We start from the raw sequence: 26,749 nt of genomic DNA on the forward strand, positions 1-26,749 counted from the left end.
ATATACGAGTACAAGTAGTTTGTCTTACCCGGTACACTGGAAAGTATCGAAACACACACGAGCACACTTTTTTATGCTAAAATACAGCTTTATTTTTAACATACCTGTAGTTGCCTATAGATCAGAATAAACCTCCCCTATCCTCTAAATACCGTCTATTTTTTTTTCTGTTCCTTAGCGTAAATGTGTTTGTGGGTCAGATCCAGAAAAGATGATGGTTGCGTTAGCAATTAGAACAGCATGTTTTTCATCTTAAGTATCTTTAGCAAAAGATAACCACTTAAAAAATCAACTTCAAAACTCATAGATATCGTAAAAACTATTCAGTCTACCTGGTGTATGATATTCATTCGCTACATCTCACAGAGGAAGTCATAGATCAGATGGTTTGAATAAATATTATCTCGTGTATCGGCAGTAACAGGTCTCTAAAAAGGTTAATTCAATAACATAGGCACTTAAAACTAATGCGAAATCCGGAAGAAATGTTCATTATAGTCAAGAGAGCTTTGTACAGATCACGATGGGCCCAGCTTAAAGCTTAATGTCATAAAAATATTATGAACAGATATTATATCCAATTAATATAATGGGAGGGCAAAGGTTTTCCTACACATAGATATTTGTATAAAAAAGTCAAAGCAAGTATACATATGTACATTAATATACATGTGTATATATGTGCAATTTTTTGTATGTATAATTTTTTCAAGATCTAACTGCCATATTGCCACGTTATGCCGCCATGTTTATATCGCAAATTATTCTTTACGTGTATGGTAGCTTATTTGGATGTCATAACCAACGCTAATAATGATTCACTAGCATTATCCAAGTTCTCATGCAATCTCGGCAAATGTAATAGGTCACATAAAAGTCAGTTGTAAAGGCAAGTAGGTATTACATCTATATACGTTAGGGTTGCACGCTATTGTTGGTACTATATCAAATCGCGTATTTTTACAAAAAAGTTTCGAAAAGTCAGTTTAAGGATTAATTCCTAGTGAAAACGTACATACGATTTAAAAAAAGTTTAGTTTCAAAGCTTGAAAACTATGTACTTATATTATCCATGTACGTCTTTTTCAATATATCGCATTTGAATTTATCAAGCTTCGTGCTTGAGAACGTACAAAAGTGATTTGCATGTTTTGAAAGTCGTAATTTTGGCTTGGAGGAAGAAGAACGTCCTGGGCGGCCAAAAAATTTTGACGATGAGAAACTGGATGAATATTATTACCGCATATAAGAAGAACTCGCAAAATCTGTGGAAAGACATACATACATTCAAAATCAAGTAAATTGAGTGTTAATGAATTGAAGACAAGAGACCGACAATTTTGCATGTCAGAAACTACAAAAAGAAGTCTTAATTGCATCGGATTGTGACTTAATATTTTATTACTTATTACAATAAAAAACCTAAAAGCAAAAGATCATAAGTAAAATTGGTCAAACTAGCCAAATTAACGACAAAGTCGAATATCTCACCATAACGTAATGCTCTGTATTTTGTAGCATCAGAAGGACGCACTGCGATATGAGCTTATAAAACCGGATGAAATCATTAATGGGGAATGGTACCGACAACAGCTCGTCAAATTGAAGCCAGATTTTGAAGAATGTCCGGAATTCGCGACTAGACACGAGGAAATAGTTTTCCATCAATACGACATTAGGCCACATGCTTCAAGGCTGGTTAAAAACAATTTGGAAAACAGTGGATTATGTCTCACAAGCTGGCGAAGTTCTTTTAGGAGGAAAGATGGGAAAATGTTTTAGCTTCCGATGAGCAATACCTTGAATTAACTTGTTTTTCTTTAAGAAACATTCAAATTTTGAAAAAACTTGAACGAATACAGTTAAATACCCTTTAAGGTCGTACTTTTTCCCAACTAAATTAGAAAGCTTTTAAGTTTATCCGTAGGATGTAATTCAGCACTCTACAAGTAAGAAAAAAAAATAATTTTTAATGAGAGTTTCTTAAGCATCCATATTTCGAGGTATGCTTACACCACTACAAAATGATGCCAGCCTAATGCAAATCGCTCTATTCGAACATGTGAATATGCCAAAGTATCATTTAATTATTGCCAATTACATTGTCTGTTTATTCGTTGGAGGTAGATCCATTTGTTTGCCATATACACATATAAATATGTACATATATGTATGTATATATACCCGATTACACTTGGTTGCATGATTGCCAACGAATATACCTATTATCTTCCAGTGTCTTGTCGGAATATGTACATATGTATAAGTACTTATGTGTATATAAAGGTGCATATATATCCGCTATTTTTAACAAGCCATCGCCAAATTGCTTTATTGTCAATGTGTATATTATGGTATGGACGCTGCCTTTTACCTTACACCCTTCTCTCTATAGTATACATTTTGTTTGGTTATTTGTCGCTGAATATTTATTTGCTGTTTGCTCGCTTAATTGAATTAGTCGGTCGCAACCGAACATACACAACGGCATCATCTTTTTTCCATTAGACGACAGCTCCAGTCGGTTCACTAGCTCCCCTACTTGACATGCCTCTTGAATTGCCTTCAACATTGACATCAGCACAGTTGACAGTCTCAGTCACTGTCGCAATCTACGCTGCCTGCCAGTCGTTGTTTTCCGACTGTCATCTTCATAAGATCATTGACTCATTAATTGGCGGTTTTGGGTACAATGTTGTCAAAATTGGATTTTTTTTGTTTTTGTTTGCTGTGTAGTCATTGCGCAAATTTAGTAATTTACGTGCACAGTTTCAGACGAAGCGTCTGTTAAATTCCTCAAAATTTAAACAAAATTCTAATTAAATGACAGTTTTGCATAAAGCAATTTGCAATGATTGATTTTGAACGGGGCTAAGGTTGGCCGCTTGTGTGGGCAAGCAGACAGACGTTTGTTCAAAATATTTGTGGTTATAATCTAGACAAGAAATTTAAATAAAAGATATGGAAATGTGGACCAACGACCTGTTTGAGGTTACTTATTTTGGTTTATTGGTTGGCAGAAAGGGTTGGAAAAGCGATGAATGATCACAAATGTCTGTATTCAAGTAATCTTTAAGCTGATTTATGGATTATTTTTGATAGAGATTTTTTCCATTTTTTAATTTCAACATTGGGAGATATCCTGATAGTAATCGGATGTAGGATCATCTCATGATTTTTGAGGTTGAGATGACAATTATTTTCTTCAAAATTTTGTTTAACATTTATTTCTTATATTTTTGTTAAGTAAGGTGCAATATGTGGTAAAAAGTCAAAGCTGAAATCCTGCAAACCTGCATTTTTGTTCTGTGTCAACAAAGAATTCGTGAGAAATTCGTGCTATTTAGAGATCCCAAGTATATTATATTCATTATTAAGTGAAGTTACAGTACTCTTATCCTCTACCTTCGCGAGCACCCTTAAGACTAGACTTCTCGTCTTGGAATAAGAGATGTTTCACTTTAAGGGTTGACTTTTGCCAGGACAAGCAGCTTATAACTTCCGGTAATAGTTGGGGCCCACGCTGCATGGAATGCATGGAGCGCACCTATGATAGCTGCTCCCGCCACGATGCCAAAATCGTTTTTGGCGATTTTAACTGTGGGGTGGGCAAAGAAAGTATTTTTGGCATAACGGTAGGTAGATTCAGCCTCCATGATGAAACATCCTCCAAATGGGTTGAAGCTGAGCGACTTCGTCGGGGCCCGAATTATGGTTATCAGCAGTACTACATTCCAGCATAGGAAAATTACCCAACCTACCTGGCTGTCTCCGGATCGAAAAACAACCAACCAGACCGATCATGTTATGATAGACAGATATACACCTCTCCAGTGTTTTGGACGCGTGTACGCTCCGAGGTCTTAGTATTGACTCGGACCACTATCTTGATGCAGCGAAGATACGCACCCGTCACTGTGCAGCTAAAAACGCATGCCAATAAAAACACGGAAGGTTCGAAGTCGAGAAGCAGTAATCCCAACAGAGAGCCGAAAAATTTTTTACTCTACTTGCACCACTGCCCTCTGAGAGTACTCGCCACTAACTAGGTATAAGGAATCGGTGGTACTACATTTCAAGTTCATCACGTACAGATGCAAACGAAACCATTGGTTTTCGAAAATGCAAAAGAACAATGAGGAGCGCCGTGTCGCAGTGGACAGAAAGAATACTGCCCACCTCGCAACGTTATAATCGACCTCAACTCGTGCGAGATGGGATAGCTACCGAGAGCTGAAGAGGAGAGCGAGACGCATTTACAGACAAAACAAGAAAGAGACCAAAATATGTGAGTATGAAGAGCGTGATAAGCTAGCCGATCAATAGTCATTTGATAAGATTCCTTAATATCGCATTGAAATTATCAAGCGAATTGTGTGAAAGACTGAAGCCGATGATATTTATATCATTGGCCTTAACAACGTCGCCGTTAGTTATGCTTTCTCCGGACGAAAGAAGCCAAGCGAAAGGGTTTACAACCAGACCGAGACAAGGACAAGACGAAATATCTTCTGTAATCAAAGAAACAGTCGTCGCAGTCTCGACTTGGTTCCCACGTAACAGATGACAGTCATATCTTTGAGGTCGCAGATAATTTCGTCAGGCTCGTGATCCAACGCAGAATAAGTCTTGCTAACATGTGCTACTTCGGACTGAGTTAAAAACTAAAGTTCTCTCTCGACGATCAGAAACCAAACCGTTCTTGTACAAGTCACTCATCATCCCCGTCTTTCGATATGGCAACCTCATACATAGTGTAATATATGTAGGTGTAACGAAGAAACGTGGACCTGCTGAAATTGCGCCTAAAGTTCTAAGTCCATTTTATGTCTTCTGCCTTGGAAGCCTTAACAAGTTTATGCGAAGTAAGAACGATCCCAAAGCAATTAACTCATCTGCCTATTCAACCAGTTTACGAGCAATACTAATTCACTTAAATACGCCTAATTCGGGACGCCGGACGAAATACGCAAAAGAACAAAAAAATGTGTTAGAATAAGGGCCACATTGAAGAGGAAAGAAAAGCAAAACACACAGGCCGGCATACCTGGCATTTGTATGGAAAATCGATTACTGGCACATACTAAAACTAAATGTTCACTAACTTAGGTAGAGTTCATAAAAACGAGAATACACGAAGGCAGAAAAAGTAAGATGAGCCGGCTGATGAGTGCTGAAGTCAACATTTAATATGATGCGCACCACATGTATGTAAATAAAAAGCATGATGAAGATGGGCAAAAAAAAAAAACAATAAAAATACAAAAACAATGCAATGAAGACAATTATGAAAAAATTCACTTGTGAAAAAATGGGCAACGAGTGCGCAAGCCGGAGAACAAAAAGTAGTGAAAAATGCAGAAAATAAATGAAAGCAGTTCAGTGGAATTGAAATGATTATATCATAGGTATGCAAGCAACTTGCTAACAATTGCGCACACGAACAATAATACTAGCTAAAACACATGGTATTCATACACCAGTCGGTGTGCAATCAGTGGTGAGTGCGCTCTGTGACGACGGTCCACTGTGTGAAGTGTTACCGCTAACTAACTTCACGTCAATGCGATTAAAACTAACAAAACAAAAAAACTTTCCTTCGTGGGGCGCTCAGTGTGCTACAAATGCCCACAATAAAAATGAAAATTACATGTAATGAGCTGTTTGGTTGCTTGTTTATTTGCTCCACCAACAACGAGACTCCCAACAACGAGGCATATACATATATGTATGCATTTGTGAACCTATACATGTATGTATGATATCTAGAAAAACAATTGTGTAGATATGTACGTAGAGTCATACATATATTTTGTACAATTGACTTCACCAACTGTTCGTTTGTTGGCTGCTGCGCAAGTCTGACGGAGTGTATAAAATGAAGTGAAATGAGAACCCCTTGTTGGGTCAGAGCATGCCGACACGGTAAAGAATTAGCTAACACCAGCACATTTGATATAACTACACACAGTTGCAAACACTAAGTATAGATTTGTATGCATTTTTATACTTATTGACAGCTAAGTCATCAGTTACCCAGTAAATCATTCCGTGATTAGTAGCAGTTATAGTATATATTCACTTTCCATTTTCCACTTCTATTTAAAATAAAATATCCGCATTTGGTATTAAATTTGCGTTACGAGTTAAATGAAATGCTTGGTAGTTAGTTAAAACCGAGTTATATAGACATATAGAGACACTAATTTAGATCTAAGTAAATTTGGTCTTATGTTAGAGAAACGAAAATTCTGCTCCTTAATAGGGATGTCCATAGTGTGTACATGAAGACCGTGGAGAATCGATTCGGCACCATTCGCAGCAACTGACGTATGAAACGATTTGGTCCTGCTATGCGGACAATCTCGCAATCGCAAAACATCACATCAAATGTCAGTTATCAGTCGAAATGCTCGAATAACTCAACCAAAATTGGACTCAAGGGATGAACCATCTGAGACATAGCCGCGCCCAAAACTTTAAAGAGATAATCTTCAAAAAATAAATGCTAAAGAATGTTCTTCCGACTGATAATAAGCATTCCCCATTAACTTTTAAGTTTCTGTGTTTTTTCTATAAATAAGTACGAAACGTAGAAATGGATCAAAAAATGGAAAATTCTTAGACATCCTGTTTAGTTAACGGAAACTATCGTGAATACCTAATATCTAGGAAAGACCAAAAGGGATGGGGTCTCTCACCAATAGTAAGTAATTATCTGGCCGTAAGACAGCACATAATGTTCTATGAAATTTTTATATGAGGGAAAACCCCAACAGGTGTATGTGCGCGTAGTTTTCTCTCAGATTCAGAAGAGCTGAGCCAATTCCAAAATACTTGGATTACAAAGTCGCCGAGTCTTTGCTTCCATAACTTCGAGGTTAGATAAAGAAGGGAAGGGTTGTTGAAAGAGTGGAACAGTAAGCTTTTTTGCGCATCAAAGGATAAAAGCTTGCGGGGAGAGTTTATAGAGTGGTACTCTGTAGCGAAGTATTTTTAATTTCCAGGTACGGCTTTTCTGAGCAGTTTAGTATCTTCCAAGCTGAAGTTACCGCCATTAAGGTAGTAGCAGATGTACTGCAGCCTCTTTTAACCACTTCGATAGTAGGGTTGTGATACTAGCCTTGAGCACGCTGACCGTTCGCTAGAGAATAGCGCAATTGCTGGAAACTAAAAGACTGATGAGCTTGCTAGGTCAGTTAATTCGGTCTCACTAGTTACAGAATGGAAGCGGGTAGGAGCTCCACTGGTTTCTTGTGGTTCACTACTAGATGACTGTAACTCAGACGAGCTCAGTAATTGCTAACAAATGCGCGCCCGCAATATCCTTCTGCCAGGCGTAAATCGTAAGAAGTCTAAGAAATAGAATGTTTCTTATTCATATAAAAATGTTTAAGGGTATTATGTGCTATGGGGGTATGTGTTGTCTTTATTATCACAGAAGAACTGTCTTCGAACTTCTAATTTTTCCTACAGGTATACTCCGTAAGTATAAATACGTGCAATCGCGAAGATACTTTCCTGGGGTTTCGTGCTTCCCAGAAAGAGTTAATGTCTGGTAAGGGTGTCATATAAGAGGTTTATCCACATTCAAAATTAAAGTCTGAACTTTAAATAGCGTTAATGGTGTTTACTAGAAACAAATTCTGTAAGCCATGGATAAGCCACCCGGCGGAAGACCTGTGACGACGAATACCAATCAAATCATGGACAACATCGTGTTAGACCGGCATGTGGCATCGCGTGACATCGCCCAAAAGACAGAAGTTAGTCACCAAACCATTTTAAACCATCTGCAGAAGCCTGGATACACAAAAAAGCTTGATGTTTGGATGCCGCATGATTGGGCGCAAAAAAACCTTCTGGACTGAATCAACGCCTGCGATATGCTACTGAAACGGAACGAACTCGACCCATTTTTGAAGCGTATAGCGACTGGCGACGAAAAATTAATCACAAACGACAATATCAAGTGAAAACAGTCGTGGTCGAAGGCCGGTGCATCGTCACAAACAGTGGTCAAGTCGGGATTGGCGGCCAGGAAGGTTTTGCTGTTTGTTTAATGGGATTGGAAGGGAAGAGAATCATCCACTATGAGCTGTTCCCATATAACCAGACGCTTGATTCTACCATCTACTGCGAACAACTGGACCGCTTGAAGCTGGCGATAAACGAGAAAAGTCCAGAATTGGCCAACAGGAAGGGTGTAGTGTTCCACCAAGATAACGCCAAACCACACACTTCGTTGATGACTCGTTAGAAACTACGAGAGCTCGGATGGGAGGTTTTATCGCATCCACCATATAGCCCGGACATAACGCCAAGTGATTACTATGTGTTTTTGTCCATGGCGAACGCTCTTGTTGGTGTAAAGTTGAACTCAAAAGAGGCTTGTGAAAAGTGGCTGTCCGAGTTCTTCGCAAATAAGGAGGGGAGCTTCTACGAGGGGGGTATTATGAAGTTTCCGTCTAGATGGAAACAGATTATCGAAACGGCGTATACTTGAACTGAATCCGATCACAGTAACATTTTTTCTAAAGCATTGAAAGAAGTGCAAAAAAGCGGAAGGGCGATATTTGACAACCAAATACATTAGCAGAATGCAGAAATTCCACGCTTATTACTAATAATTTATTATTTCCAGCTATCCGGTGTTGCTTCTAAGAAATACACTTCCAAAACATTTACTAGTGTCATAATAACCAAGCTTAAGTGGTGGTGTTTGCAAATCTGGTAAATCATTAATTTTGCCTATTCGAAGATTTCATACTACTTTTCATTGTAAACCCAACCATTTGGCTGACTAGCATACGTATTATCACACTTTCATAGCTGCCATGTGTGAAAGATATATTTCAGATATTCAAGTATCTGCAACTCTCATCTGTCACATGTATTTGAAATGTTGCTACATAAGCGCAACTTAATTACGGCAAATAAGCAAAAAATTAATTGTAAAACGAAAAAAAAAACCGAAAAAAAATTTAAAACAACCTATTGTCATGCGAAATAAAGAAACACAAATGCGCAAATTTGCTTTGTAAGCTCATTTGTTTGCTTACGACAGCAAAGTTTTTGCTACTGCAACTGACAGAGTGAATTAATTACACGCTAACTGCCTTAAAGGTGCATAAAATGTGGAAATATGTATGCATATAGTTTGTTTCAATAAAAAAATATATGAAATACATACATACCTACATAGGTACTATATACATATTTTAAAATTATATTTGAATATTTTTTCGAAGCTCTTTTAGGTAACAGTTACTTGTCACCTCGCACATATACATACATTTATATATGCAACATCTTATTTATATAAATATGTATGTTTGTATGTATCTACTTATGTAGTGCTATTGTTCGTTGCTGTCACATTTGTTAATAGCTGAATATTTACATACATTCATAGGTGATTTTGTTCCTGATGTGGTCGTGGTTGTGGTTGGCACGGGTGTGCAGCAATCGTAAAAAAAACTGCACACGTAATAGAGCTGCTCGTGGTTACGCTCATTTAATGAAAATCTTTTGTCACTACATTTACGAGTCTAACCTTCCGCCGACATAGCGCGGCAAAAACAATAACAGCACCGCCTCACCGCTACCGCTGTGGCCGGCGAGGTGCTATTTTGCTATTATTGTTGCTTAGAATTTGTTAGTCTTTTATGATTATATAAATACAGCGCATACATACATACGTACATATATAGTTAGCTATGTACATATGTATGTTGTATATGCAGACAATGTTGGTGCGTGTGCGCTTTTGACATTCCAAACTGGTGTTTGGTATTTAGCGACCAACAAGAATGTCTGGCATGCAAACTGGATTTGCTAGCATTTGTATAAACCAACGTGCGGCTTCGATACACACACATATGCGCTGTAGTTGTCTATCGTCACATGCTTCTACATTTAGCTTTTCCCCGTGCTGCAAGCAATACTTTGTACACAAAGCGGTATAAATGTTGTTGTTGTTGTTGTTTGTGCTTTGTGCAAAGTTCTAGCGTTCTTACGCCGCAATAAAAGTGAGAACATAAATTGTTAAAGCTGTTTCGTGCCTCCAACTGTCCCTGACGCTGCTTTCCTCAACACCTCAATTGCTTGCAACCAAGGCAGCTGTAATATGCCTACACACATACACGCACACATGCACATGGCTGCAGTGTTAGTGCGCCTGTGTTTATGTTTGCTTACGCTGGGTGCATCACTTGTGTTGCTATTGCCATTGTTGTTATTGCTGTAGGTTTTGTTGTTGTTGTTGTTGGTGAATCATTGGTGCGGTTTCGCGTTTGGGTTCAATGCACAGCATTGATTGGTGCAACTAATTGTTGTTATATTGCAAATGCCATGGCTGCAGTGGCAGTACCTACTCGTTAAGTATTGTGTGGAAACTTATGAAGCTTCCACTATTATTTTTCTTCAAACTCATTTTATTTCATTTGTTTTCCGTTTGCTTTCCTCAGTTTGCTATTTTGTGTTTATTTTTTTATTTCTTTTGAAGTGAAATAACTGTTCATGAGATCAATGACTTCATCCAGCACTTTCTCAATTACTTCACGAGATAATCAGTTCATCACAAGACCAAGCGAAAAGGAACGGCAGTAGCGGAAATCTTACCATGGACAGTTAGCGTTTTTTCTAGTTTTATTCAATTAAAAATTATTTTAAACTAAGGACGGATACCTAATGTGTGAAATTTTCAATAGATATACTAAATAAAGCATTAATTATTTGAATGCCTTCAAACAATTTATATTTGTAGCTATGATTCTAGAATTGAAAATTTTTTAATAAGAGAGTATCGTAAATCAAAGTAAAATCTAGTGCTCTTAAGCAATAATTCACACCGATTTTTGTGAAGATATTTTGTCAAAGAAAAAGTTTTCCATACAGGAGCTTGACCTTGATCGTTCAATTTTTATGTCAGATATCCGCTCTAGTAGTCCTATCTGAACGATTTGTTCGGATATTGTACCAATGTTTTAGGCCATAATCCGTGCTGAATTTCGTGAAGATATCTTCTCAAATAAAAATCTTTTCCTTAATTTGAATCGGACAGTTTGTGTAGCAACTATACACTACAGGGCTATACCCCTTGTATACTGTGGTAGTCTAGGAACACGAGTCGTCGGTCTTGAAACAAGCGGTTAATTATATTAATGTGCAGAAAACTTATACTAATTGTCCAATGAAAAAGAAACTACAGCCTCGAATAAAGGACCAGACTTTTGATTACGACGGACAGTATGATTTAAAACCACAGCTAACGGAAGGTTTCAAGAGCGGAGCGTTATCTTGTATGGCCCAAAGTGGTGATCTATTGGTTGATGTTCAGAGCATACTGAAGTAAGTAAGTTATGAAGTTTCTCCAGCTTGAACGGCAGTGAAAGTGTAACATCTGAAGATGGCGGACCAGATTACGCAATGGGCCTTTCAAATACGGCGGCGAAGAACTGACAAGGTGCATGCATCAGCTTTTTTGCAACATATATTCGGATGAAAGCATTCACAGAACGCTGAAAGTTCTGCTTTTTTTAGACTGGATAAGGAAGCGCAGCATATGCGTCTGGTTGTGAACGAGAATAAGACGAAATATCTTCTGTCATCAACCAAACAGTCATTGCATTCGCGTCTTGACTTGCACGTCACTGTTAACTGTTATAACATTGAAGTCGTAGAAAACTTCATATAACCTGAAATCAACATTAACACGAACAATAATATCAGTTTCGAAATCCGACACAGAATCACTCTTGCCAAAAGGGGCTACTTTGGACTTAGTGAGCAATTGAAAAGTAAAATCTTCTCTCCACGAATAAAGACAAAATTGTATAATTTACTCATTATTTCCGCCCTGCTATATAATGAAGCCATGCCTCATGCACAATCATAAAAATAAAAGAGGCACATCTCACAAATTCGTTGATAGTTTTATGAAGTGTGGATATAGACTTCTGTTATCGAAAGGATGTTCGTTTTATTTATTAAATAGAATAAGGCACACACTTTTCCACTTGTTTGAACGAGACTGAGATCAAATTAATATATATTTCATGTCTAATTTGAACGAAACTGAAATAACGAACTTTGACACATATTTTCTCTAAAAAAGGAGACTTGGTTGCACTAAACAAGTTGAAATTATTTATTTCTAATTCTCAATGTGTTTGTACCAAGTAGATCCAACAGATACCATTATTATTATAGTTATTGAATGCGAACGATTTGATGAACGAAAACATCGCAGGTCTTAACAATTTAGAAAAGATTATATTACATTCAGCTTAAGCTAACAAGCATCTAAGCTTATACGCTTCTCTATGAAAAATCTACTTTAATGGCTTTTAATATACAAATACATACTCGTATATGTAAGTTTGTATTGGTAACTGAAATTAATAAGGCTTTTTGTCTTTTAAGAACCCTTTCAGCATTCTTGTTCACTCTTTATCGCGTGTCATCTCTATTTCACAACTTTAGTTTTGACAACTATGTCTTGTAAGCTTGATATTTAACCAATTAGCTATTTTTTTAGTACAACAAAACATGTTTTTTCATTATTTGTCTATTAATTTTTAAGCTTCTAAATGAATTTACATACATTTGTTGCTAGCATACACGTCCCGCACGTGTACACGTAGTGATTGATATATTGTAAGTTTCTGAGATAATCATTGCCTCAGGTAAGACATAAAAGTAAATATTTTTTAGCACACTTTATTTATATATATAATTTCTTTTCTGCTAAAATGGAAAAGAGCAATTATAAATTTAAGATAATGAAAGTGGGCAAATATCGAGATTTTGAGTAGAAAAGCAAAAAAAATAATATTAGCACATTTAAGTTAAAATTATATATTTAAGGTATGGTTTTATATTTTGGTCCTCTCAGCAGGTCGTTTTTATATTTGTTCGAGTTTCTCCTACAATGAGAATGGTCAAAATCTTGATTTTTCAACAAATGTAGGGATCTACAATTTCTAAACCAAATCCAAACAGTAAAAGTCTACTTCGAGTATGATACCTTTTCATGCATTAAAAGGTCAAAAGTTTAACGTTGTCTAAGGTGGTGTGTTTAGACAAGGCTTTATTCATCAAGATAGAATCTGCTACTTCAATAGCAGTCCATAACAGAAATTTTTCTTATAATTCGATAGTTAAGTTAATTTTAAATAACAGTGAGAGTAGTTAGTCAGCGGTATTACATAGAAAGTGGGATAGTCATGGGTTCCTGCAAATTTATACCCATAGGATAAAAATATAAGTTTTACTAAAATCAATATGGAATGAATTGTATAAAGAACTCACTGAAATTTCATGCGGATAGTGTAAAATGTGTCTATATTAATCCCCAAAACCAAGTAAATTTCCTCTGACATTAGTGCGGAAACTTAACCATATTTAATAGTATACATTGTTTTAAACAAATTAAATTTTAGAGGTAGTAATGATTATGATCAACAGAATGCGTTTTGTTAAGGACATATTATTGGACACCTTGGCAATATATCACTACAAGATTGTCTGAAGAAGGTCAAGAACCATGTATGGGCAAAAAGAAATTTATTGAACGAAATAAAGGTCATCCTTGAAGACACTTACATATAACAATTGATTACCTATCTATGGTAATATACTGTATGAGTCGACTATGGCCAAGAATGTAACTTTAGTGCTGAAGTCCATAAAATGCATTCCGTGATTTTTACGATGAGTGAAATTATTCAACAAATAAGTTTCATTAAATTTTATGTACTGAATCTAATTTCTGGTGCCGGAACGTTCAGAGTGTGGAAAAGTCATTCGGTGATACTTTATTGTCGTGAGCAAGTGTTTTTGATTAGTACATATTATTCAAAGAGGGTCGAGAACGCGGTGACGACGGACCACGTCCAGCACAGTCATCAACACAACTGATGATTAACACGTCGATAAAATAAAGAAATTGGAAAGGTTCAGAATCGACGATTAAAAGTCAGAGATCTTACTATCATCGTTGGAATATCGGAAGGATCATTAAAGCGTAGTTAAAGCACGATTTGTTGTAAAATCATTAAATTTTTTCGAAAGCATCGTTGCGTTAACGTCTGTGAAATAATGCTTTCCGACTACCAAGATATAATGAAACGTATTATTACTGCCGATGAGTCTTGGCTGAATATCGTTTCAAAAGTGAGCCGAACCCGAAAAAACCACGTCAAAGCAGGTCAAAAATTAAGTTTATGTTGAAAGTTTTCTTCGATCATCGGACGTGTGTTGCACTTCATGTTCCTTCCGAACTGTCAAAGTGTCAATAAAGAATACTATTTGAGTATTATGCGTTGTTTGCGCGAAGCTATTCATAAAAAGTGGCCGGAATTATGGGCTGACAACTGTTGGTTTTTGCACCACGAGAATGCACCGTCGCATACTAGATTGAATCTTCGTGAGCTTTTCGCCAAATTGTTTACCAATATCGTGCCGCAACTACCGTATTCAATTGATTTAGCTCCTTATGCTCCCAAACAACCGCTCCGGAGAAACCGTTATGAGTCAATTGAGGACATTTAACGTGAATCGCTAGACGCATTGAAGGCTATTCCGGTAACTGACTTTAACAACTGTTTGGAGGAACGCATTCGTGGTAGAAATGTACTGGGGTCAAAGGGGATTACTTTGAGAGGACGACAATCTATGTCTTTTAAGAATAAATTAAGAATTTTAAAATTATGAAAAAAGTCTTACTTATTTTTGCTCAGAGTATTAGACTCAAGCGTAGTCTATTATTCGTACAATATTTGTTCAAAGTCACATACGGTGGAAAAGGTCTGAGTCTTCAGTATAGTGTATACATATACATACATATGTACATATGAATAAACTTTTGCTACCACATGTGTATGTACAAATTTTGTCTGAACTAATAATATGCAACTATCATTGTATACTATGTAATAGTTGAAGTATCGTCTGCATAATACTGAGCTGTGTCGCCTGAAAAGCTAACAAATCTACCAAATTTCCAAAACGCAGTGAATGCACATACATATAAACCACATTACGATAAAAAGTAAAGAAATAGGAAAAAACCAAAAGCTTCAAATTAAAAGAGCAACGCTGCATACTTAAATTGTATCACGTGTGTGTTAGTATGTGCATGGAAAAATTAAGTCAAAAGGTAAACATCAAAAAGAAAAAAAAACGGAAAAGCTATCAAGAAGAAATAAAAACTAATATAAAACATTTGATTAGAATAACAAAGCGACAGAATTTCAACTCATTATATATGCAACGCCAGCAAGGCCGGTCGGCATGTTGCACAGACTGGCTGCGGTGTATATGTTTGGTTGATAATATGTGTTTGTATGTATGTATATATTTACTGCTGTCTGTTGTGGATTTATATAAATTTCTCTGACTGTTTTTTATGTGGCATATGCCACTCGCATACACAAACTATCTCATATGAGGCATGAAGTTAATATTGTTTACCGGACTTAGCCGGTACTTTAAGCAGTTGCATGCACGCATACATACAGACATACATACATATGTACATATGACTATGAAATTTCTATTTATAAAATAAGAACAGTGATGTATGGCGTTATTTATGCAGGCGTGCCAGGCCCCAAAAACTGAACTGCATATGTATGCATCTATACATATTTATAAATGTATGTATATACACAACGATATAATTTTAATATTTTATATACTAGTTATACCTACAGATATATGTTTGTGTTTGTGTTTGGTCTTTTGAATATTTAAATATAGATGCAACTGACATACCCGATTACATTCCAAGGCGGCAGCGCTATGTTCCTCGCGCTGACGAAAGCAGTGACTGCATTTGCTTTTGTTGAAGATATTTGGTGAAAATTTACGACAGTCCGAGGTGCGTGTTGTCGACATTTTTGCGCTGTTGTTGTAAGTGTAGCTATTTTTATTGTTGATATTTCTTGTTGTTACAATTGAGTTTTTATTGCCACATATGTATATGTACATGCAATTTGTAAATATGTGTTGACTTCTATGTATCTGTTGCAAAGTAGTTACTTTAATCAAATTATTTTGTTTCTGTTTGTTGAAATTTATGTTATATAGATGGTGACTCTATCATCGGGTTTGAATTCTTTTTTCCGATTTACTTTAACTATATATTGATGTAACTATATTATGGTGAGAAAAAGAAGGTGTTTGTTATGCACAGAGCAAAATATAATATTTATTATTAATAATACATATTTGAATATATTAAAATCAAAAGCTTATTTTTTATTTACGTGTCTCTACAGCTGTTGCTGCCACTCAATCGTTCTTTTTCTCGAATTCTGATTATGAATATGGATTTTCACCGATATATGTTATACTACATTAGGAACTACATGCTTCGTTTGAAATAACTGTAGTTCGATATACATATGAAATCTAAGATTTTCTAGGTATTTTTTTTATTTAGCACAAGCTTTCCAAATAGATGGTACCAATAAAAATCTCAAATACAAATCTTTTTTTAATCTGTTTATTTGGCGCACATAATGTATTATTTAAGGGGTTACATGGGTTTACTTATTTCAAAAGTCTAATTTTTCTTTTATTAAATTCTACAACACCTCCAAAATATTGTTCTAAATTTTCAAGTTGATACCAGTAATAGTTTCGGAGATACAGCCTTGAAAACTTGTGCACTTGTGTTCCACTTTTATCGTCACTAGAATTTTTAAGCGCGTTTTTCTTGGAACTGTGTTTTTGAAGTCGATCGGCAAGATTTATCGAGAACTACTCAACCGATCTATTTACATGAAATTTTACACAGGTCTTTGAGATACAATTCTTAAAGACTTGTATGAAGGATTTTTTTCGACTAGAACTATTTGAAAAAAAAAAAAAAAAAAACAAATGTAAAAATGTCTGGCAAAAATCCAATTTTCAGTTTTTTTTCCTTCGTCCAAATTCTAAATAAAAAAAATCCAATCACTCATTTAATAATTTTAACCGTTTCAATCAATCTCGGGTGAATTAAGCAAATGTTCGACCACAGAAGTGCTTTAAAAAAAGTTTTTCTATTAGATCCAGATTATAATATTTTTCGACCAGCTACTCCTAAACATACATACCTCAACATGGGCATAAAATCGGTATTTGAATAGAGTGTAAATTCGTAAGGCCTTTTAAGAAATGCGAGATACGGCATGAATGAGTTGTAGGATCGAATGAAAGAGGTGTGGTTTTAAATATCGCTTAGATTTGTGGGGAAATTGTGTTATACTGTAGTACACCGCACCGAATGCGAGAAAGATGCAATTCTTTTGGAAAAATTTCATATAATACATAATTTCCAACCTTTCAGATATCTGGCCAATACTGAGTTATTATTAATAATAATAACTCCAATAATACTTGTCTTGTCATTATATTTTTTACCCGTTACTTCGACAGGCCGGTACATAACCCAATGGACCCGGTTTTTTATCCAACCACGAACTGTTACCTCGGCAGCATTCTTCCAAATAATGACAGGAATGTTTTCTGCTCCTACAACAACAACAACATTTAATCTATGACTATATCTAAGTAAAGTAAATGGAAACGTTTTTTAAACAAGCCTCAATTATTATACTCCCAAACCAGTTATGAGTTGTTATATTTATATGCACCTAACCTAACTACAAAGACTGTCTAATTTTGATTAAAACTTAAGGTAGACTTTCCTCAATACTAATAATCATAATCATAATCAAATGACATAAACACCGCTATACATTTTGTGTTCAACGTAAGACAGACGAAAAGTACAAAATATCTCACAGCTGGCATTTCCAATGAACACCTATATATTTACCATCTAAAACCAATAAGAGAAATACTTTTCGGAAATGCAGGCGTAAATTATGATTTTTGTGTTATTATTTTGTTGTTGTCTCATTGCCACTGATCTGACCGTTATTTGACCTTCTCATAAGCCAACCAATTAAATAATGACTTTTATCTTCAAAGTACAAATTCAATGATATTGTTTTATACAGGTTAATGTTAAATGTTTATATAATTTCTTAGGGGTACATTAACTGCACTCGAGCAACTGAAGCATGTTACATTTTTGACAGCTCGATTTGACAGCTGCTCGTACACGTGACACTTATGAAGTAATGCACATAAAAAACACTCGATGCGGCATGTACCGTATAATTGTGTAAATATGTAGGTATGTGAGTACATATGTGTGTTAATTGTTAAAATGCGCGAAAAATTAAAGTAGACAATACGTAAATATGTATACAAATATATATACAGATACATATAATACATAAGCACGTACAGCCTCATTACTTGCTCGACTTTACTTCGCAGTTTTAGCGCTTTTGTAGAGGTATTTATTAACGTTTCTGTCACTCGCCAATTACGCTTCTTAAGCGCGGTCTTATGCTCAACGCAAGTAGGCGTAAAGTGCGTTCAATTGGCGAAAAACGCATTGAGGTCACAGTAAGTAAACAAAAAATAATACGAATAATTAAAAGATGTACATTTATCTACTGCAAAAAAAAATAAAATAAAATAAAATTTACCGACTTTGAGATAAAGCGCCGCAATTAAAGTGCTAATAGATAAAGTTAAGCGCAACGTAAAATCATACAAATGCGATAAGAATTCTAAGTTTTGTGTGGCTTTTAAGCTGATTTTTCCTTTTTCGCGCGCTCATTTACCACTGCTGTTTCATTATTTATTTTTTACTTCGTCATCAAAAAAGTGGGTGAGTCGCGCTTCGACTTCACTTTTAGTTACGGTTTTTTATTACCTTCTGAGCGCTTTACTCATATTTACCCATACAGGTACAACACACCTGTGTGTGAAAAGCTAAAAACGGTCTGTACTAAATTTTTTTATGTACTCTGTACTTTATTACTTTTTATTTTGTTTACATTTTTACGTGCACATTTTGTTTATTTTCCTTGATTCCATGTTTTTACTTGAATTTCTGCGACTGTATTCAATTCTACGCTTTGTGTACTTATTTACGTTATTTTTTCATAGCAACCGTAATCGTTTTATTCTTGTTTTTGTACGGTTGTACCGTTTTTCCAACTGTGTTTTCGAAGTTGGTCAGCAGGTTGACAGTTCTTACAATTATTCGTTTATAATAATAATTATTGATTTTTATACTTATTAGTTTGTCACCAGCTTGTAATTTTTATGTAATCTCAAAGTTTAGTTTAAAAGATTTACATTTCCATAAAAGTATTTTATTATATTTTTTGTTGCTGTAACGATTATAATTGTTTGGTAGCATAACAGTTTAGTTACATCCACTGCAGTTTTCTATCACCAGGTCTATTGAGCAAACTGTTTAAAAACTGTCTTGTCAGAGATATAGCATAGTAAGAGGTGAGGGTCGGAAAAGGCCTGCAAGCAGGTTGTAAGAGTTTGGTAGAGACTGCTATAATTTTGGAATAATATTTATATGAGTACAACCAGAAAGTAAAAGAGCAAGTATAACTCTAGTGGACGAGCCAATCGAACTCTCTAGCCCATACAAACCACTCTCGGAAAGAGAGTTAGAAAAGGGATTATTAGACTCAAGGATACCATAAAGCGAAGCTCAACTCTAAGAACACCTTAAAATTATTGTTTTTATAACATTTTCCATAGTAGCCAGATCGAACTATATATTTGATATTAAGATTTTAAATTGAAAAAATTAACATTTCGAATGAAAATTATTATTTGTTGATCATTAAATCTTATTGGCGATATATTAGAACAACTGATTTTTGAACCTACAACAAAAAATAAAGTGAATTTAACTCTTTAGCTGACAAATTTTTGTCATTTGCAACGGAAAATTAATACTCCGAAGCATCAAATCTCAAAATATTTCATTAAATACATTAAAATTTCGCGTTTTCTTTAATTTTCATTGCTTTACATTTTTTTAGTGATCTTGAACGGCGGTATCAAATCTCTCCGCTCATATATATTTTTAGTACGATTTCACACTGACATTCCTATTGCTAAATGTCAAACCTACTCGATTCGGTCAACTGTCAAAGACGGAAAGGTGAGTTACGCTCTTAATTTCAAGTGACAGGAGAGGTGGGTACTTACATATTTAACTTTGATTTGTCTATTATAAAGTGAATGATTGTTAGAGTCTAACGTTCAGTATTTTTCGTCGTTATATTTTATGAAGTCCTTCCCAATATTTTGGGATAAAAGTATGTCTTAAACGAAAGACTATACTAGTTTTCATCTAAAGCATTTCAGCACATATTGCTGGAGTTAGAGTTAGGTCTGACTATAAGTATTTAAAAACTTTTCCCCAAGGCACAAAGTTACGACTTTTTAGCGACTCTATAAATCATATATTTTTCTGTTTAACGATCTACGATATACTTGAATCCAAAGCAGCTATTTTTTGACATTTATCTGGACTCTTTGTCTATATTTTCTTCGCAATGAAGTATCCATATACATATGTAGAAATCTTTTATGAACTTAAGTATCTATGTATATATATATATATGGATGTACAGCTGTGTTCACGAAAATAGTAGTGCGACAGCACATAACACTCCAATCTTATTGCTGACATGTTCTATCTTGCAAATTGAACATTTCTACAATACTTTCGTAGAACAGAATATTGTTAACAAAAAAACACCAAAATGCCGTTATTTTTATTTTGATTTGCTATCTTTATGATATATTTCTATATTTGCACCAAAAATCTCTTGTTCATTAAAATAGTAGTGCTTGACGGGAATAGTTGAAAAAAATTAAAAAATTTTTTATTTTTAATTTTAACTGACATCAGAAAGTGTATTAAAATAATATAGTAATTGTGTGATATAAATTTATTGAAACCGCTCTTTATTTATTGTTTAGTGGGTTGAAAAAAGCATTGCTCAATCAAAAAGCGAGAGTTAATTGGTAACTTGAGAGATCAGGGCAAAACATATAAATAAATCGAAGAAATGATTGGTTGCACTGCTCCGATGATATTTAATGCTATTCATCATACTATTAAGCCGGAAACTCGTGGTGGTAAGCGCAAGACTACCACCCCTATCACGCATTTCGACTTGGATTGAAATTTTCTCCGTTTGGCGACTTTGGTATCATGCGTTCCGTTCCCGTTCAGTTCAACTTCGAAATTTACAATTCTGCCTATCATGCATTTCGATCGTAGCTCCGTTTTGCTAAGTTGCAAGTTTGTTGGCGGAGAACTTCTTGTGTTTTTATTTTGCTGAGAAAATTTTATTATTTGCGTGATTTTTTTTTTAATTTTCTAAAAATGTAAGTAAAACTTGTATTTAAAAGTTGTAAAACACACGATATTTCCAGTTTTAGTGATGTTTTTTGATATGCTTTCAGGTCAAAAACAACAACACCATAGCAATATTGAAAATTGGCAGATATGATGGAGAGTAAGCTAGATATAGCCAACGGTTTCCACCAGCGTCCTAAGGAAGATGTGCAGGCTTTTTGGAAAGAGGTAGCATCAAATTTACTTGCCGTCGTTTCTTCCGCAAATGTATCTAGGACATGCGTCCTTATTCAGACGAAAGTTTTTTTGAATCTAAATAAGTAAACAAATTGTAAGAAAAATGTCTACTTTCACGTGCAATTACTTACAGCCCGTCATTCATCATTCAACCATTGTTACGTTTAATAAAAATAATAACAATATAAAAATTTTACTTTTATTTATTTTCTTTGAACAGCAGTAATTTGTGTATTTTTGCTTTGTTATGTTCCAGTTTCACATATTTCAAAGCAAACAGCTGATTTCGAAAGAGTTATAGCTCTTCCTCTTCTTCTTTCAATCCAATCGTAACGCATGATACCTAATTTCGACTCCGGCGGAGCGTAGAGCGGGAACGTAATCGAAATGCATGATAGGGGTGTACATTTCTGGAGGACCGACGAATTGTGCGATACAGCAAAGCAAAGCCTTAGGCGTCGTCAAAAATAATTAAAAATGAATTGAATCTACTGGTCAGTGCTGTCACAGTTAGCCGAAGGCTAATAGAAGTTAATTTACATGCAGGTATCCGAGAAAAGTACCCCTTTTGACGAAGAAGCACGTCAATGCAAGAATAAAAGATTGCGAAAGACCATATGTATTGGCCCGTCCAAAAGTAGCACAACATTTTATTTACGGATGAGATAAAAATTGTTTTTTTTGGTGGTATAGGCTCCAGGCAGTGTGTTCGTTGTCCCCCAAACACAGAATACCACCCAAGGTGCATCACAAAGACTTTTAAATATGGTGGGCTAAAGACTATGGTGTGGGCTTGTTCGTCGTATGCTGGCGATGGTCCAATCTCTTTGATCAGTGGCATTATGGAACAAGCAGTGTACATTAATACATTGAAAGATGTAATGCTACCGTATTTATCATCAGGATAATGATCCTAAACATACGAGCAAACTAGCTAATCAGTGGTCTGCATCTGAAAACATCTACTTGATACAATGGCCAGTACAATCTTCGCACCTAAACCCTATCGAAAACTTATGAGGCGATGTCAAGAGAAGTGTAGCAACAGCAAAACCATCGAAAAACACATAGCTTTGGCAAGTGTTTAAGGAAGCATGGGCTCAAATCTCTGTGAGGCGTTGTAAGGACCTTATTGATTCCATGCCACGCCGATGCCTAGCTGTTATTAACAACAACGGATTTACAACAAAATATTAGGCCTTAGGAAACATATTAAATATGAAATATTTACTGTTACTTTCATATTCTTAGTTTTATCGTCTTTTTTAATAGCCACTACTATTTTCTTGAACAGAATAATTTTTCAATTTTATTTTAATTTAATAACTGTATGTAAACTAAAAAAAATTTATGGTAGATAAAACTGTAAATATATCATACATTAATTAAAAATTAGGTTTTTTATAACTTTCTAATCGAATATTCTTCTTATCATGTGATTTGACTGTTAAATAGTTAGTAGCCACCGGCACTACTATTTTCGTGAACACAGCTGTATGTATATGTGGATATAAACAAAAATTAAAATTTTTTTTTGTGATTTTCTCACGAAAACTCTTCTTTTCAAGCATTATTTTGCACAAAAAACTATTATTTTTTGGTGTCAGATGCGAGTTTCACGCATTTGTCTTACGAGTCTATGTGATGCTGGCGTATATAATGGCAAAGGCGCTTCGTCACATGAACACACGCTCACACACTGACTCAGCTGAGATCATCTCGTGCCTAAAAATTTTCAATTCTTATTCTATTTGTTATTACATTTAACAATACCAAGGCTAGCTTGCCATAGCAAAATTTATACACACACAATTGCTAAGCTTGTGCGCCGATTATAAAATCTTAGCAAAGTTGATTATAAAATTCCTTATTGAATGGTTATGTATGAAACGCTAATAAATGACAGTGACAACAACAAAGAAGCAACAACAAAAAATGCAAACAAAACAATAATACAGACAACAACAGTATCTGCTGGCAGTTATGTGAATCTCAAGTAAAGAACGTCAGCAGCAGCAGCAACAACAATAATAATAACGGCTATCGGTTTAGCCCAGGCACGTAGCCAGGGGGGGGGCTAGAGGGCTGAAGCCCCCCCCGAAATAAGGAAATTTTTTAAATAAATCGCAAATAAAAAAGATTTATCACTGACTGAATCTTTTCAAACTCTTATACACAACTCAGCTCAAACCTATAACAGTCGTACGCAACTACACTAGACGGTGACTGAAAACTTATCAAAAGTCATACTTAAGCGTTGTACAGATCTCCATCTTGATATGGCGAAGTTGGTTGGACAGGGATATGACGGAGCAGCAAACATGTCAGGGCATTTAAGTGGAGTGCAAACCAGGATAAGACAACTGTATCCAAAAGCACGATATGTTCATTGCGGTAGTCACCGATTGAACCTTGCGCTTTCTAATACTATGTCATTACCTTCAATACGGAACTGCCTTGGTATTGTCAATGAAATAGGAAATTTATTTAGAAACCATTCAAATGCAAATACAACTTTCCAGGACGTTATACAGAAGCACGCACCAGAAAGCAAAAAAAGACGACTTGTTCGCCTTTGTGAAACAAGGTTTATAGAAAGGCATGAAAGCATTATAAGCTTTTTGGAGCTTTTCAAATTCATTGTACTAAGTTTGGAAATAATTTCGAGTAAGACATGGTCCATTTCGTCTAAAGCATCAGCCTTCTTAGCAGCGGTAGAGAAAAGCGATTTTTTGCTTAGTCTATTCGTCTGTGAGCAATTGTTCAGCTTAACGCTGCCACTGTCTGTGCAACTCCAAGAAAAATCTATGGATTTTGTATCAGCAATGAACCGAGCCAAAGAATTAATAAGAACTCTGCACCAGATAAGAGAAACAGCGGATGGTTTTTTCAACGATATTTTCCAAACAGCATCACAAATGTCTAATGTCTTTTTGACATAGATCTTGTAGTGCCTAGAGTGACTTCGCGCCAAACTACTCGTGTTAATCCACCTTGCACAACCCCTGAAGGCCACTTCAGAGTTACAATATTTATTCCATGCGTTGATGCTCTGATTCAAAACATGACAGAACGTTTATTAGTGAATGAGGATATACTCTCGTCTTTTCAAATTATACTCCCAGGTTTTGCTGCAATTGATAATGCCGAAGAATTAAAAAATTTAACTATTTACTTCGAGGAGCAAATATCAATGACAGCATTAAAATCAGAGTATCGATTGTGGTGTGCCAGCTTATCAACAATAGATCCAACCATAGAAGTGTTGAAATTACTGCAACATTGCGATGCAACGTATTTTAAAAATATTCACTACCTGCAATTTTACCAACTCTTCCAGTGACGACCGCTTCCTTCGAAAGAACTTCTTCAACCTTAAAAAGAATAAAAACTTTACCACGCAGTGTGATGGGCAATGAGCGGCTGAGTGCACTTGCTATTATTGCAGTGCACTGGGATATTAAAATAGATCCAGATGAATTATTAATGATGTGGCAAGCAAGAAGAAAAGAAAAATATTACTTATTTAAGTTACAACTACCAAATAATTTAAGTAATATGTATATGCATTTATATTGTTTTTTTTTAATAAACAGAAAATTTAAAGTTTATATATGTTTTTACTTCAGCCCCCCCCGAAATGAAAAGCTGGCTACGGGCCTGGTTTAGCCTCAACAAAAGTCAGCTACAGGAGTCAGAGTCAACAACAAAAACAAGTTAACAGCACACGCAGCCAGTTAGCAATGCAGTCATTCAGCCAACAAGTCAAACGGCGAGCCACTTCTTGCTGCATGCCACATCTCATTATTTTTGTCTGTCTGTTTGTCTGTCTGTCTTCACGAACAGCCAGTTTTTGTTTGCTTTGTGTGTTTTTCTTCATTTGTTTTCGTATTAGCTACGTTTGCACTTTGAAAATTTATTTATTTTTTGATATTTTTGTGTGTTTTTTTTCGTTTTTGCATATATTTAGCCGATTAACGTGGATTTTTTATTGCACTTTTCACAATTCCTAAAACACACACACAATGTATCGTATTGTTTAATTTTATTTTTAATTTTAGTTTCCTATTACAAGCACAGGTTTTAACACATTTCTTATTTTTGTTTTCCTTCATTTGTGGCTGCGCTGCTGCCGTTACTAAACTACCTGCTATTTGATTTTCGTATTCATAACTTTTTAACATGACGAAAAACTTATACAAAAACACCCAAAAACAGCAAATATTTCATTACTTTTTTACTTTACACCGTCGCTATTGTTGTTGTTGTGCACTACAACATTTATTTCGTGCCCATTTTCGCACTCACGTATTTACTTTTCGCTTCACTTCTCACTTCACAACAGTTTGCGCATTGCAAATTGGCATTTATTTAGTAATCCGAAAGATACATTTTAAGGCATTGATCACTTGAGAATGCAGTGCTTTTCGTTGCACTCTAAATTTGTACTGCAATTCTTGTTTTCAGTGACCCGTTTCTTAAATTTATTTACAATATTTAGTAAACTTCTTGCATTAATCGTTTGTTGTACATTCGATTTATGCGTGCGCGACACGTACACGTACCCATTCAGATACGTGAATACAACTCAACTGGTTTCATTTGCCAGCCGTTCATCGCTTCTTAGCCAATGAATGGCAATGCCCGGCTACACACTGGCCGCATGATGTCCAACTTACAGCTCAAACATGTTCGCTCATGGGGTTCGAAGAGCTCCAATTTGTTGGGGCAGAGTTGCTTTGGCGCGCTAATGATGGGTTGTTGGATATTTAGTAAGTGAGGTCAGGGTATCCAACGGCTGTAAATATGGTAAGTTGGAATCTTATTGATTTTGCGCTCTGCAATACTGAAAAGTAGTGAATTGACTGCGGTACGTCTTTAGCAGTTGCGGTCAAGCATAAAAAAATATATTTATAATTATTATTTTGCTTTTGGTGCAGTTTCTAACTTATTGTTCACCAGGCACATAGCCAGGGGGGGGGGGGGGTTCTAGAGGGCTGAAGCCCCCCCCGAAATAAGGAAATTTTTTAAATAAATCGCAAATAAAAAAGATTTATCACTGACTGAATCTTTTGAAACTCTTATACACAACTCAGCTCAAACCTATAACAGTCGTACGCAACTACACTAGACGGTGACTGAAAACTTATCAAAAGTCATACTTAAGCATTGTACAGATCTCCATCTTGATATGGCGAAGTTGGTTGGCCAGGGATATGACGGAGCAGCAAACATATCAGGGCATTTAAGTGGAGT

The 26,749-nt window shown here is 35.5% G+C and overlaps 1 protein-coding gene across 3 annotated transcripts in view; it reads right to left on the reverse strand.

Moving 5' to 3' along the window:
* Positions 1–26,101, reverse strand: part of LOC105232986 (protein outspread-like) — a 156,073-nt gene extending 129,972 nt beyond the window's left edge. For all 3 annotated transcript variants that reach the window (XM_049461444.1, XM_049461439.1, XM_049461452.1), the window contains exons 1-2: positions 25,727–26,101; positions 15,781–16,160 (exon numbers count right to left, since the gene is read on the reverse strand). In XM_049461444.1, the coding sequence (XP_049317401.1) occupies positions 15,781–15,996 (216 nt within the window). In that variant the 5' untranslated portion in view covers positions 15,997–16,160; positions 25,727–26,101. The remainder of the gene's footprint in view (positions 1–15,780; positions 16,161–25,726) is intronic.
* Positions 26,102–26,749: the final 648 nt, after the last annotated feature.

The sequence above is a fragment of the Bactrocera dorsalis genome, chromosome 1 (genome assembly GCF_023373825.1).
Source record: "Bactrocera dorsalis isolate Fly_Bdor chromosome 1, ASM2337382v1, whole genome shotgun sequence".
Taxonomy (NCBI): Eukaryota; Metazoa; Arthropoda; class Insecta; order Diptera; family Tephritidae; genus Bactrocera; species Bactrocera dorsalis.